Source organism: Diceros bicornis, chromosome 23 (genome assembly GCF_020826845.1).
Source record: "Diceros bicornis minor isolate mBicDic1 chromosome 23, mDicBic1.mat.cur, whole genome shotgun sequence".
NCBI classification, from domain to species: domain Eukaryota; kingdom Metazoa; phylum Chordata; class Mammalia; order Perissodactyla; family Rhinocerotidae; genus Diceros; species Diceros bicornis.
In genome coordinates, this window is record NC_080762.1 from 57,463,541 (window position 1) to 57,476,012 (window position 12,472).

Below are 12,472 nucleotides of genomic sequence, written 5' to 3' on the forward strand. Positions count from 1 at the left end.
GCAAGCGTCCCAGCTGTGTCCCCGCTGCTGAGGATGCGGCTGTGATTGGCCACTGGTACGGGGCTCGGTGTTGGGGCCTGGGGGCTGAGTAGAAGAGTCGGGTTATCTTGGGGGGGCCTCCCTCAGAACCATGGCGCCACACCCTGTCCCCACTGCACTGGGTGCTCCAGTCCCTGTGCTCAGTGCTGTCAGCCACCAGTACCCCATTTGTCCCTGTCACATGAGCGACCATTTAGTATCACCTATTTTACAGAGGAGGAAACAGAGTCTCAGGAAGCTGGAGAGAGTCACCCCAGTCACAGGACTGCTCAGTAGTGGAGCTGGGATCCCAGTGCCAGCTGTCCGACTTGCAAAAGCCACGCTTAGCCCGAAGCTTTACTGAACCCCTAGGAGTCAGTCACCCCGGCCCAGACACTCACTCACCCCTGACCTTGATGATGGCCGGTTCTTCTTGGCCTTGAGTATTCTGCTGGCCAACTAGGCCTGGGGGCCTAGCTGGCAGGACAGGCTGTAGCTACAGGACAGAGAAGCACCTATGAGCCTACCAGGAGCCACACCACAGGTGCCCCCCACTGCCTGCCCAGCAGCTGGAGTCTGGGTGTCCCAGAGGTCACAACACGATAAGGCCTGGGGCTGACCAGGGGGCCACGGAGACAGGCTCTCTGGACTGGCCAACAGGGAGGGTCCACCTCTGCCCTCAGCCAACTCCTGCCCGGCCTCACCTATCATTCTCATTGAGCAGCTCCATGTCCTGGAACCAGGCCCCAAATCGCTCCTCGGGCTCTAGGTTGTAATTCTTTGCAGCCACCTGGAGCAGCAGGATCTCCCTCATGACTCGGTATTCCTGGGGCCAGAGGGAAGGAGAGGATGCAGACAGGGCCTGGGTGGGGGATGCTGCAGGGGCCTTGTGGGGGGTGAGAAGTGGGGCAGGGGACCAGTCCTGGCAACCCTCCTTCCCTCCAGTCCCATCCAGGCTCTACCTGTTCTCAGAAGGGGAATAATCAGCCCCTCCTCCAGGAAGTTTTCCTTGACGCCATGCTCCCCTCAACCCACCCGCCAATTGGATGGATCTCCCTCTTCTCTGTTATCAAACTCTTCCTCTCAATCTAAGATACAGGGGGGTGGGGCCAGGGACTGTTCTGCCCAGAGGGTCTCTGATTTCCACCTCCTTCCCCTCCCCTGCAGGGAGGGCCACAGCTGCTCACCTCAGTCCTTTTCTGAAGGTTGATCTCATTCCCCTGGAAGGCAGACAGCCAAAGTCCATCAGACAGAGCCCCCCAGCCTGACTAGCCCTCCAATGCCCAGCCCTTCTCATGGTGCACGACTGCCAGGTCCCCAGAGGGGGCCGGGCATGCAGAGAAAACAGGACTTGGACCTAGGCTGGGCTCTGGGCTCCAGAGGAGGAGGACAGGGGGGTGAGGCTGAGGGACCTGGCAGCACAACCCTCTCTGATGACAGACTTGGAGGCTGAGGCCTCAGGCAGAGGGGACTGCTCAGCCACTTACGTGCTGCCTGACTTGGGGGGACCCGACATCTCTCTCCCCCATGGGCAGCATGGGACGGAGAGGCTGAGTCCAGCTCAGATAAAACCTCACGCAGCTGTGCCATCAGGCAGCTCTGAGCTTCCCCAGCCTGGGGAACCAGAATGGGTGTCTCAGGCGGAGCCTGTGTTCACTCATCCCTAAGATGGGCCTGATGCCCCAGCTCCCAGGGGCGGCTGCGAGGCTCTCATGAGAGATGTGCCAAGTGCTGAGAGCTCAGAGCTCAGTTCGGGGGCTCCTGCATCCCCAGGCTCAGGATCCTGGTCCTCCCTGCCTGGTCCCCATGTTCACCCACCTCGAGATAATCACGCATCGCCAGGTGCAGCATCAGCCGGTCACCGAGGAAAGTGCCAAGGTAGGGGACGACACCCTGTCACATGGGGGTTCGGGTGAGATGAGCCCTTGCTCTCAAGTCGTCCCTGTGCAGACCCTCCCCTGAAAAGTCCTCACCCTCAGCCTCCTGGCCCAACCCAGGGTTCCCACGGGGAGCAGCCTAGGACCCTTAGCAGACTCCCCTCAATTCCTCCTCCCTTCACACCGCAAGAATACCCATACTCCTCCTCCTCACCTCCCAGGGCTGGCTTCTGGCAAATCACAGGGTATGCGGTCCCTGGGCCTCCCCACAACCCATCCTGCACCAGCTCTTCCAGGCCCCACTCCTGGTCACTTATACTGGGGGACTCAGGCACTGTGGCACCAGGAGGAAGGGCCCTCCTCTCTTGATTTGAGGCCCCCAGCTGGGAGGGCAGAGTCCCACCCCCACAGGCACACTCACCTGCTGCTGCTGCTGTTTCTCCTGCACTCTCTGGGGGATGATCTCCGGGGGGGCAAACGTGGAGGGCCCCTCCTGCCAGGGTCGAGGACAGTGTCAGCAGGCCATACTCCCCTCACCCCATTTCTCTCCAGCACCACTGGCCTCCGACCCTGGACATCTGACTTGAGTCAACTAGTACCAATGCCACTCCATCCTCCAAGGTCTTGTGATTCTAGAACAAACCCAGCTCCAACTCGCACTCTAGGTGTGAGCTTGGGCCTGTGGCCTGGCCTCCCCGAGCCTGTTTCCTCATCTGGAAAGTGTGAGAACTCCAGCTACCTCAGAGGTTCTCCTGAGGACTCAGTGGCATATGACTGCCATCGTTGTCCTCGCCCTCACCCCTCCGTGTGGAGCAGGCAGAAAGCTCCCACATTCCTTTCCTCCTTCTTATCTCATCACCACCGTATGAGGCCTGCACCACACAATCACCATCCCTCCACTTCCGAGATGAGGAGGCAGAGGCCCAAACAGGGGCAGTGAGTTGCTCAGGGGCCCACAGAGGAGAGGCCGCTTGCCCCTCCCAGCCAGAGGCCCAGTTCCAACGTCCTCACCTAACCCCCGCCCCACCACTGACCACAGTACTGTCCCCTGAGCTCTCAAAGCGTGGTCCTGGGCCGAGCTGTGGATGGAGAAGATGAGGTGTCTTGGGAGTCCGGTTGAGTGGCTCTTGCCTGCCCCAGTCCCATGGAGTGTCTGGCCCCCAAGCTGGGACAGAGGCCGTGCAAAAGCCTACTCCTCCCCAAGGAACCCCTCAGGACATTCCCCTGCACTGAACTCTTTCTTTATCCACTCAGGAACTGGACTCCCAAGGTGCCATCTCCGATCAACAGGGAAGGGGGTGACAGGAAGCTTTGCTTCCTCGTTTACATGAAGCTCCCAACGTCCTTTCAGAAAGATCCACTAAGAATCTGTCAGTTGCCTAGACGCTTCACATAAGCCACCTGGGGCATATGTCATTGCCAACTGGGCACTCAGGTGAGACTCCTGTGGTTGGCTCCAGTGACTGCTCTAGGGGTTCCGGAGGGGGTCCCAGAATGCACACACATCTGTCTCTGGTCCAGATGTTCAGAACAAAGGCTGAGCAGCCTGTTTGTCCACCTGGGCCACGGGAATCCCCTGCCATGCCCGAACCTGGGGCAGGCAGGGTGGCCTCCCCTTGGAGACATGGTGAAGACACAAGGAGCAGCAGGGGCCTGGCTTCTTGAGGACAGGTTTAGGCTGAGGGCTAAACCCACCCCAACCACCCAACAGCCTGGAAGAAGCTACATCCAGCAGGATGGACGTGCTTGGAAGCCAGAGACCTGCTGATGGTGCCAGCTCGGCAACTCCTCCTGGAACAGCCCAGCCAACACCACCGAGTCCCAGGACCAGGGGGTCCTCGTGCCCACAACGGCACCCCACCCGCCCGTGGACCAAACAGATCCCTCTGCTTGTTAATCTGGACAAGACAGACGGGAATGTTTCAGAGAACGTTCAAGTGAGAAACTATCAAACCACAGCCTGCCCAGTCCCCCTTTCTCCCTCGCCCCTCCTCTCTTTCCAGACGTCCAGCCTCCACTCTATCTTGGTCATCAATTCTCTTCTCAAGGACTTGTCATGGCTATAGAGCTCCTTAAGTTTTTCCGAGCCCTCCCTGAGGGGAGTGGAAAGAAGGAAGGATAAATTGGGGGATAATGTGAGGGGTCTGAGTGCAAATCCCTTTTCTTTGCAAACCCAAGAGATGCAACCTGCCTGGAGGAGTGTTCTCACTGGGCTCCTCTGAGCGCTAAGGTCTCGTGGGACTGGGCGGGGGCTCTCCTGTTGGTCACTGGGGTCTCCATTCCCCAGCTCTACAGAGCACCTCTGTTTTGACCACTTTGAGTTTCAACTGGGCCTAGAGTTCTGTTGCCATAAACACTTGAAAATCTCCAATGTGGCTCAACCCTGGCATTTAGGGAAACTGAGTCCTGAAGCAGAACTGGTGCACTAAGGACCCAGGGAGGCTTAGAGACCCCTCACCGAGGCCCAGGCCCTGTCCCCAGCATTTGCTGCCTCCCAGGAGTTCCCACGTGACTGAGGGGGCAATGGCAGACATACGAGAGATCCCCCATCCACCCTGATCCTCCTATGGAGAGGGGCCTACCCACCGGGAAACATCCGCCCACGTGTTCTTCAGGTGGCTTATGGAGGTTTTCTGCAGAGCAGAGATGACAGCGCGGAGCGAGGAGAAGTTCTTCAGGATCTCGCACTCCTGGGGAAGGGAAGAGAATGAGCTGTGAGGTGGGGCGCTGGAGACCTGCGTGCTCTAGCTTCAGTCCCCTTCTATTTAAATCTCCCCTCCTGGATGAGACAGATTCTCAGAGAGCCCCAGAAGGGCACATTTAGGACCCAGAGAGTAACACTCACAGGGAGGAGGATTTTAGCTCAACCCAGGGAAGGAGCCAGGGAGGAAGTGAGCATCCTCCCACTGGGACCTGGAGTCAAGGTCAGCGGGCCCCTGGCAGGAAGGGCCTAGGGACTGTGCAGGGGCTTAGACCACACACTGCAATCCTGGGAGCTGATAAAGGTGGAGAGGCCGTTCCCAAGGCTCCAGAGATGGGCTCCACTGGGCCTCCCGCAGCACACCTGGGCCACCTGGATCCAGTGCTCCACCACCCTCACCCTGTCCTGGGCCGTCATGCTCGGGTCCCCGAGGCAGGTGGTGACGACGAGGCTGACCACCCTTCTGAAGTGGTCGACGGTGGCCTGGACGGTGGGTGCCAGGTGCTCATTGCCGGGCTTGTTCCTCTTGCCCCAGGTGGAGCCCAGGCACTGAGAGGGCACCACCTTCCGGAAGAGCTCCTGGGGAACAGGGGGAGTGTCACCCAGCCCTGCCACACCCCAGCTCTGTGTCTACCGCCCCCAAAGTGCCACACAGGGGTCACGGTTTAGAGCTGGAGCTCAGGAAGCTCAGGATGTGGTCTGAGCCTTGTGAGAGTCCCTGGGTTTTCTTCTCTGTCCACTGCGGGCACCCAGCACAGGATGACCCAGGACCCAATACTGGCAGGGAAGGGAGGGGGCATTTGCACCCAGCCCGTCCTGGCTAACTCCAAGCTCCAGACGGTGGCTCAACTAGGCTCATCCCAAGGGGGCATCTTCCACCACCCTGATGCCCCCTCTGGTCCCACTCCGATTCTGATGCACATTCCCCTGCGGCAGCTACAACCACAGGCTCTGTCTGTCTCCCTTGTAGTGAAGTACACATCAGGTCTCTAATAAATGCTGAGGCTGTTGAGCCTCCTGAGCAGCCGGTTGGGCCACCAGGGACCTGGCTGCACACAGTGAGTTCCCCTCCCCCACTGATGGGCCAGGCCCCGCGCAGCTTTCCGTCTCTTCTACCTCATGGAGCCGGCACAGCCACTCTGTGCAGCAGGTCCTGTTAGTATCCACCTCTATGGTCTGCAGGTGGACAGCAAAGCCTTGGGGGTTCAGAAAGTTGCCCAGGTCGTACGGTTGGTAAGGGGGAGCGCCAGGATTTGGGCCCAGGTCATAGGAGTCCGGATCAGGTCTGGGGCACTGACAGCAGAGGGAAGGCCTGCCCCTCTGCCCTGAGAGCCCAGCTGCTCACCGCATCCATCACGGTCAACTGCTCTGCCACCAGCTTAGGAGGGAAGGCCGTGAGGTTAGGCTTCTTCTCACCCTCCTTAATGGCCACAGGTGGAGATGGACTTCCCACTAGAAGTGATGGTCCAGGTGACTCCAGCTCAGCAGCTCCCACTCCTGCTGGAGCCGACGTGGGCCCTTGCTCCAGCTCCAACACTGCTGAGGGAGGGGACGCTGGCTCCAGCGCTAGAGGGGGTGGTATTGACGGAGCTGGAGCCAGCTCTACCTCCACCACTGTCCACTGCCCTGCTTCTGCCGCCGGCTGGAGCTCTGCAGCTGGCGCTGCAGTGGGATAAAGGGAAAGGTTCACCCACATAGCTGACTTTCCACGTGTCCTTCTAAACACAGGAAAGATCCCACTTCCCTTCCGGGAATACCCAGCCTGCAGTCCCCTTTACTCTCTGGCTCTGCCTCAGTGGCCTCCAGAAGCTCACACCGGGCAAGGGAAAGAGGGTCACGGCAGCTCAGCTCCGAACCAGGCAAGGTGACCTGCATGTACATCCCCTTTAGCTTGAAAAAGGGACAGCCCCAGTCTGGCCCCGCCCTAGTTCTGGTCCAAGCCCGGCGTCTCAAGGTCCTGAGTGTGGAGACCCTCTGCTCCTGCTCTCATCTCAGAGCAGCACTGGATGGTGCAGGTGGCCTCGTGCACCTGCCCCTTGTCTAGTGAGTTGGTGGAGTCGAAACCATTGGGCAGCTCCTCGACGACCTCCTGAGTGGAGTTCTGCAAAGACTGCCCGGGTGCTGGGCCAGAAGGAATCAGGGGCTGCCTGCACACTGCCACTGGGGCCGACCCCCAAGAGAAAGTCTGCTCCTCAGTTCAGGCACAGAGGGGCATCACTGCAAAGAACTGTGGTCAGGGAAGGAAAGAGATGAAACCTCTAGGGCTCGGTAACATATGAGTAGAGGAGCTCACCTTCTCACGCTGTCAGCCATGACCCTGTATGAACATGACAGACCCACCAGGCTTCCGACACCTAACTACCAGCTCCTGCCTAGGAATGACCCACCCCTCATGCCCTGCCTTCCCCCCTCCACACAGACACATGCACACACACACACACACACAGACACACACACACACGAAGAGGGGCAAGGAGTGTGGGGCTGATCAGGTGGGACCACAGTTGTGTCCTGGCATGCTCTAGCCTTTTCTGGGCTGCCCCGTTGTTACCTTTCGCTGCCTCCTGCCAGATGCCCAGAGGCATCGGGGAAGAGGGCTGAGCCAATGTCGGCAACGACGAAAAAGATTCTCTTTCTGGGCTTTTTTGAGCCCAGATCTTCCAAAAATCAGGACACAACAACTAAACATCTTTGTCTGTTGACCGTCGCCAGTCAAGTGAGCTGGATGGGGGTCTATGGGTGCCTGGTTACCAGAGTTCTAAGATCTGTTGAGGTCTATGACCAAAGAAGTGAGGCCATTTTTCAAGATTCCATTACCTGGGCCCCTTCCCTCAATCAGACTTGCCCAGAGCTTCTCCCTGCCCCCGGGCTGCTCACCCTCCTCCCCCATGTCATCTCCTGAACTGTACACAAGGAGCCCACACAGCCCTAGCCACAGCTCCCTGGAAACCTCACTAGGGTCCTAGCTTTGAGGAGACAGAAATGAATGCAGACCTCCTTTTTCTTACCAGTTCTGCATCCTGGGAAAGTCACTGTGCCTCTCAGGTCCTCCCCAGTCTCCAAACCTGTACCATGGGGATCAGGCTAGAATCTACTTCCTAGGGATGTCACCCAGTGTATATGAGATAATATCTATTACCCCTGTGGGCTGGTGTCACATGTACCTAAGGCGCAAACTTAGAGATGGAAGAATAATAATGAGGGGTGACACGCAGCACAGACCACCACTCAAAACAGGCCTGGGTTCCAGGAATGTGATATTGGGACAGTCACATCCAACTTGGCCTCATTTTCAGGTCAGCATCATGAGGGGGTTGAAACTAATGGAAATTCAGATATTGCCATACTGTGGCATAAAACCATTCAATTGTTTGCTGCTTTATGTAGAATCAGACCCAAGTGCCTCATCTTGGCCTATGAGGTGCACAGCCTCCAGAGTGGTACCCAGTAAGCCCCACCCATGTTATACACCTCCCCGTGGAACCACTAAGTGGTTAGTCCCTGGCTTCTGAACATAATAACAGCCAAGGTGACAAGATGTCTTGTCTAGATTTTAACTAAAAAAGTCTCTCACTTCCTCTTACTCCGTGTCTCTCTCTCACTCTGTTGAATCCCTGGAACTGAGGAATCAAATACTGGTGTTTTGGGGCTGCCCAATGTGGAGGCCCATCGAGGAGAGAAGCAAGGAAGTGCCCAGGCCAACAGACAGAAGGGAACTCAGGCTCTCTGTCCAAACTGAACCCTGAAGGCTGAGAGTGAACTTGGGGGCCAGTCCTCCCCCCGTCGAGCCTCAGTTGAGGCCACAGCCCGAACCTGTTAAACTCATTGAGGCAGAGGCGCCCAGCTAAAACGTGCCTGATTGCTGATCCACACAAATTGTGAGATAGTCAACATTTGTAGTTTTGAAATGCAAGGTTGCGGCAATGAAGTCAGAGAGGGAAAGGTAACTGACACAGCCCACCAGGCCCTGGCCCTACCTTCCACCCCAGCTCCTGTTCTCTCCTCCCAGGGTCCCTCCAGCCACACTGGCCACCTTTCTAACCTCTTCTGGCCAAACTCACTCCTGCCTGCAAGACTCTGCATCAGTCGCACCTTCTCCCTGACACACTGCTACCAGGCTCGTGCAGGGCTGGCTCCCCCCTGTCATTCTGGTCCCAGCAAATGTCACCCCAGTGAGGCCTTTCAGACCCTCCTACCAGTGACCCCCAGCCCTCCCTCACAACCCCCTGCTGTGTTTCTCTACAGCACTTGCTCTTTTCTTTCTCATGTCTTTGCTTTTGTCCCTTTCCCCTCTAGATTGTGAGCTCCTGGCGGGCAGGGACCACTTGGTCATTTTCATCCTGCACTTCGGCCCACCAGGGCACCCGGCACAGGGTGAGTGCTCAGTGCACAGCTGCTGAATGAGTACATGGGAAGCTCTTGCACCCCTCCCCCTGCTTATGACCAACTTTGATTGTGGAGATGAACACTAGTAATAGGAGGTACAAGTTGTTTCTGAGGCAGGGGAACAGCCAGAAATACTTCTGTTTGATTCATCACTGCTCCAGGAGCTCTAGCAAAGTTCAGTGGACACTGTGTAAATTCCAGGTTTACAGCAGAAGGACTTGATGTATATATATTATGTAATGGTTACCAAAATAAGTTTAGTTCACATCAATCACCAAACAGAAATAAAACATTTTCTCCTGGGGATGAGAAATTTTAGCATCTACTCTCTTAGCAACTTTCAAATATACCACACAGCAGTGTTAACTTGCACAGTGCTGTATATCAAGTATATCTCAATACAACCGGAAAAGAAAAAAATCAAAAAACTCACTGGCCACCACTGACACAAGAGGCTGCCCACCCCCTGATGTCCAGCACTACCACTGCAACCCAGGGAGGCACTCCATCAAACAGAAAGGAAACTTTCTCCAGGTGTCCTCAAAGCAGAGGCTCTCCAGGGTCCCAGGCTTAAAGGAGCAGGACCTGTTGGCTTCGAGGGAGTGGGAGCAATCTCGGGAGCCTACTTTCCCCCACTCTTGCTGTCCCCCACCAGGTGTCCTCTTCACTCCTGAGGCATCCTAACCTCAACCAGGACAATGATTCCCCCTACCTCCAGATGAGGACCTTGAGGTTCCCACAAGAATTACTCTTCTCCCTGGACTCTGGACTTGGTGTCCAGTGCTCTGGCATCTTCTTCCTTATCCACAGTTCTCATGTTTCCAAACCCCCAAGCCGCCTCAGTTCTAAAGGATCTCCAGGGGCTGGAAAGCGTTTACTCAGGGTTTCAGAGCACAGTAGGTCATCGACAGAGAACCCAGTCCAACAGACATGTTGTGAGTGCATGGAACACTTGGAGTCACCCACTGGATGCACTCCACTTTATACAGGAGGACCATCACTGAGGTCTTCTCTCCTCTTCCCAATGCCTACACTAGGGGAGGATGGGCTCATCACAGTTCTGGGTGCCCACAGAGGTGGACTGCAGGACCCCAGTCCTGTGCTCCCCAGGCTGGGCCAGGGATGGGTCTGGAACAGGTAGAAACCTAGGAACCTTACACATTCCTCTGCCCATCTCTGCGCCCCGGGACACGTATCTAGGAGAACGGATGTTACTGCCCCGTGGGAGAGCTGCCTGCAACCTCTCTCCCTCCTGCCTCTTGTCACTTCCCCGGTGTCGGCTCTTTCTTGACTTGCACCTCCATGGTCCCCACATGAGACGTCAGTGAGAGTGGGTGTGCCTGTGCACATGCGATGATGAGGGGAAAATGACCCCATATGGAGAGGGGTGGGCAGCAATCCCCTAGGATCTTAATGCCTCTCATTGCCAAAGGAAACCTGAGGGAAGGGGTGGAGCCTTGGCCAAGGAAGCTGGAGCTCTCTCTAGTCTTCGGGACCCTGACCACCTCCTGTGGTCTGGGCCAGTACCTGCCTCTTCCTGGGCCAGTTTGCCAACTGTACAGTGAGGGGTAAGATGTGCAACAGCACAAGCATGTGCTCGGCCAGGACAAGTCATCAGGCCCCATAGATACATTAAGTACGCTTTAAGTGTATTGAAGACATTAATATTGCTGTGCAATCATCACCACAATCCATCTTCAGAACTCTTCTCATCTTGCAAAACTGAAACTCTATACCCATTCATGAATAACCCCCCATTCCTCCTCCTCCCAGCCCCTGGCAAACACCATTCTACTTTCTGTCTCTCTGAATCTAGCGATTTCAGGAACCTCATAGAAGGGAAATCACACAAGGTTGTATTTTTGTGACTGGCTTATTTCATTTAGAGTAATATCATGAAGGTTCATCCACGGTGTGCCATATCTTAGAATTTCCTTCCTTTTTTAAGGATGAATAATATGCCATTGTACATATATTCCACATTTTGCTTATCCATACAACCCTGGACAGAAACCATAACCGGGCCCAAAAGCAAGCCCAAAATAAAATGGGGCCCCAGCCCGATTTTTATCAACTGTCCCCTGGAGACTCCTTTCTTAAGCCACGTCTCATATGATGTTTACTAAGGATCTAATCTTGGGCCGTGAGTTGTTTTTCAGAAACTCCGTTTTTGCTCCTTGAGCGAGTTTCAACTGGTTTGAGCCAATGAGACCACAAGATGGCTGGCAAGACTCAAACCACGAGTGCACAAGTGACTGGAGGATGACCTGGGGGGCCAAGAACTCCCCTGTCGATGATGTTAAGGACACCGCCTTTTGAACGGGGGATGTATGACAGAACATGAACATTTTCTGCGCTTGCACAAAATGCCTAGGACTGCCCCCAACCTTCCTGCACCTGCTGCTTTGCCCTTAAAAAGCCCTTTTCAACAGCCCATTGGGGAGAAAGATTTAACCTTTGTCTCCTGCCTCCTTGCTGGCCAACCACGTAATAAAGCTTTTTCCCTTCTACAAGAGGGGGTATCCCATGTTTGGCTTAAGGGGTGCATTGGGCAGCGAGCCCTTCCTCGGTTACAATACTTGGGTGGCTTCCATGTTTTAGCTGTTGTGAATAATGATGCTATGAACATGGGTGCTGAAATATGTCTTTGAGAACATGCTTTCAACTGTTTTGGGCGGGGGTATATGCCCACAAGTGGAATTGCTGGATCCTATATAATTATATTTTTAATTTTTTTTAGGAATTGTTATACTGACTTTTACAGCAACTATATATTTTATATTCCTACCACAGTGCACAAGGGTTCCAACTTCTCCACATCTTGGCCAACACTGGTTCTACTCTTTTTCTTCTTTTTTTGATAGATGTCATCCTAATGAATGTGAGGTGGTCTCTCACTGTGTTTCTGCTTTGCATTTCCCTAATGATTACTGATGTTGGGCATCTTTTCATATGCTTATCGGTCACTTGCAGATCTTCTTTGAGGAAATGTCTATTCAAGTACTTTGTTCATTTCTCATTTGGGTTGTTTGTTTTTTATTGTTGAGTTTAGGAGTTCCCTATTTATTCTGGATAGTAAGCCCTTGTCAGATACATGGTTTGCAAATATGGTCTCCCATCCTGTGGGTTGTGCTTTTACTCTGTTGATAATGTCTTTTGAGGCACAAAACTTTTTAATATTCATGAAGTCCAGCATGTGTATCTTCTTATTTTATTGCCTGCTCCTTGGGTGTCATATCCATGAAATCATTGCCAAATCCTATTTTGTCAAGTTTTGTCTTATGTTTTCTTCTAAGGCTATTATAGTCTTACATTTAGGTCTTTGATCCACTGGGAATTAAGCTTTGTATATGGTGTTAGATAAGGGTCCAAGTTGATTCTTTTGCATGTAGATATACACTTTTTCCAGCACAAGTTGTTGAAAAGACTGTCTTTTCCCCATTGAATAATCTTCGCGCCCTTGTCAAACATCATTTGGTCATATGGGTGA

At 54.5% G+C, this 12,472-nt stretch overlaps 1 protein-coding gene across 4 annotated transcripts in view; it reads right to left on the minus strand.

Moving 5' to 3' along the window:
• Nucleotides 1-2,297: 2,297 nt before the first annotated feature.
• The window catches only part of LOC131420599 (ral guanine nucleotide dissociation stimulator-like), a 33,994-nt gene continuing 23,819 nt past the window's right edge, over nt 2,298-12,472 (minus strand). The window contains exons 1-5 of one of the 4 annotated variants that reach the window (XM_058566781.1): nt 7,148-7,265; nt 5,942-6,258; nt 4,960-5,175; nt 4,482-4,585; nt 2,298-2,388 (exon numbers count right to left, since the gene is read on the minus strand). In XM_058566781.1, the coding sequence (XP_058422764.1) occupies nt 2,313-2,388; nt 4,482-4,585; nt 4,960-5,175; nt 5,942-6,258; nt 7,148-7,181 (747 nt within the window). In that variant the 5' untranslated portion in view covers nt 7,182-7,265 and the 3' untranslated portion in view covers nt 2,298-2,312. Of the gene's footprint in view, nt 2,389-2,472; nt 2,528-4,481; nt 4,586-4,959; nt 5,176-5,941; nt 6,259-7,147; nt 7,266-12,472 lie in introns of those variants that run through there. The other 3 variants (XM_058566783.1, XM_058566784.1, XM_058566782.1) reach the window with 3 other exon arrangements.